We start from the raw sequence: 1,875 nt of genomic DNA, 5'->3' as shown, positions 1-1,875 counted from the left end.
CGACAAATTATCGTTATTCTTATTATGGACGACTTTGTTAAGCTTCTACGAGCGGGGAGTACCGCGCGGCAGAATAATGAAGCGGAAAACGATAAACGAGACGCCGGCCGAATCGAAATTCAACCCTTTGCGGTCGTGGAATTTTCAGAGCACTGAAAATATTACGTTGGGGAGAAAGAAATCCATTATTTTTTCGACGGACGGCTGTAGAGATCGATATCTGTTAAAGTATCGATCAAACAATTTCAGATTTATGCTCGTTGGAAAGGTGACATTTCGCACTACAAAAATTCTTTTTCTGTTTTTGGTATGGTCCATTCAATTGTGAGCTACAGGGTGTTCAAAATGGTAGTCAATATAGAGAAAATTCGGTACATTTTACAATTTTTCTTTGATAAAGGTGAAAATGCAAGCCAAGCGGCTGAAATTGTGAATGGTATTTATGGTCTCGATACTGTAACAGCCAATTACGCGCAATTTTGGTTTCGTCGATTCCGTTCAGGTATTTTTGATGTTAAAGATGCGCCTCGTAGAAGTAGGCCTGTCGTAGAAAATGTTGACAAAATCACAGAAATAATCGAAGTTGACCGGCGTGTTAGCAGTCGTAGCATCGCCCAGGAGCTAAAGATCGATCATGAAACGGTTTTAAACCATTTGCACAAAGCTGGATTTAAAAAGAAGCTCGACGTTTGGGTGCCACATCAATTAACATAAAAAACCATGATGGTTCGAATTTACATCTGCGATGTCTTGACCAAACGGAATGAGATCGACCCATTTCTTGAACGCATGGTAACTGGGGATGAGAAATGGATCACATACGACAACATTGTGCGAAAACTTTCATAGTCAAAGCCTAATGAAGCAAGTCAGACAGTGGCGAAACCAGGACTAACAGCCAAGAAGGTTCTGCTGTGCATTTGGTGGAACTGGAAAGGAATCATTTATTACAAGTAGCTTCCATATGGTCAAACACTAAATTCGGATCTCTACTGTCGACAACTAGATCGTTTGAAGCTAGGGATTGACCAGAAACGGCCAGAATTGACCAACAGGAGAGGTGTTGTGTGCCATCAAGACAACGCCAGGCCACATACATCTATAATTACTCGTCAGAAAATTCAGGAGCTTAACGTTTCGATGCATCCACCATATAGACCAGACCTGGCACCAAGCGATTACCATGTTTCTCTTGCATTGCAAAACTTTCTTAATGATAAGAAATTGGCATTGAGAAAAGATTGTGAAAGTGGATTACAAAAGTTTTTCGCTAATAGGGGGCAAGACATCTACGAGATAGGCATTATGAAGGTACCTTTAAAATGGCAACAAATTACAGAAGAAGACGGTGCATATCTGATCTAAATCGGACAATCGGAAACATGTCAACCACTTAACTGCGTCAATATATTTTGAAGATAAATTTTGTTACGCGTTTTATCGATTGCACTGAGTGTAGTCTTTATGATAATTGTTCTAGAATTACCCTAAAGTGTGCGAAAATGAATACATTACCGTAAGCACTTTGACATAAATTATAGGAGAAGTATTTTTATTATAACAAATTGCCATTTCCTTGTGACGTGTATTCACGTCGTACGCAGCTAACAGGTTAAATAAAGTCTTGAAGTTCACATAAAAATAATGGATTTCCTTCTCCCGAACCTAATAATATATTCCTTGAACACTCGACTAAGCGAAGAAATGAACAGCGATCATCTGTCATGGAAGTATATAATTAAATTATAAATTACCAAATCAATTGGTAAAATACATTGGAAATACATTTTTAACAAAAATGCATCCCTACCCAAAAATTCGCCGTTCTCGGCGCACATCGTAACACAATCCCTGCCGTATGGTACGATCGGTGCG

The 1,875-nt window shown here is 39.1% G+C and overlaps 1 protein-coding gene across 1 annotated transcript; it reads left to right on the top strand.

The window, feature by feature from the left end:
* The first annotated feature begins 723 nt into the window (after positions 1-723).
* Positions 724-1,365, top strand: LOC144477854 (histone-lysine N-methyltransferase SETMAR-like). Its single transcript, XM_078195590.1, has 3 exons — positions 724-792; positions 850-906; positions 958-1,365. Exons 1-3 carry the CDS (start codon positions 724-726, stop codon positions 1,363-1,365), a joined length of 534 nt encoding a protein of 177 aa, XP_078051716.1.
* Positions 1,366-1,875: the final 510 nt, after the last annotated feature.

This window comes from Augochlora pura, unplaced genomic scaffold (genome assembly GCF_028453695.1).
Source record: "Augochlora pura isolate Apur16 unplaced genomic scaffold, APUR_v2.2.1 APUR_unplaced_4497, whole genome shotgun sequence".
Classification (NCBI taxonomy): domain Eukaryota; kingdom Metazoa; phylum Arthropoda; class Insecta; order Hymenoptera; family Halictidae; genus Augochlora; species Augochlora pura.
Note: the sequence above shows the minus strand (reverse complement) of the source record. Positions and strands in the feature narration are given on the sequence as shown.

Excerpts from the sequence above, each read along its gene's own strand:
- LOC144477854 (XM_078195590.1), top strand. The coding sequence starts at position 724 with ATGGTTCGAATTTACATCTGCGATGTCTTGACCAAACGGAATGAGATC. Across the intron at positions 793-849 it reads ACCCATTTCTTGAACGCATG|TCAAAGCCTAATGAAGCAAG; the intron begins GTAACTGGGGAT and ends AAACTTTCATAG. Across the intron at positions 907-957 it reads CAGGACTAACAGCCAAGAAG|CTTCCATATGGTCAAACACT; the intron begins GTTCTGCTGTGC and ends TATTACAAGTAG.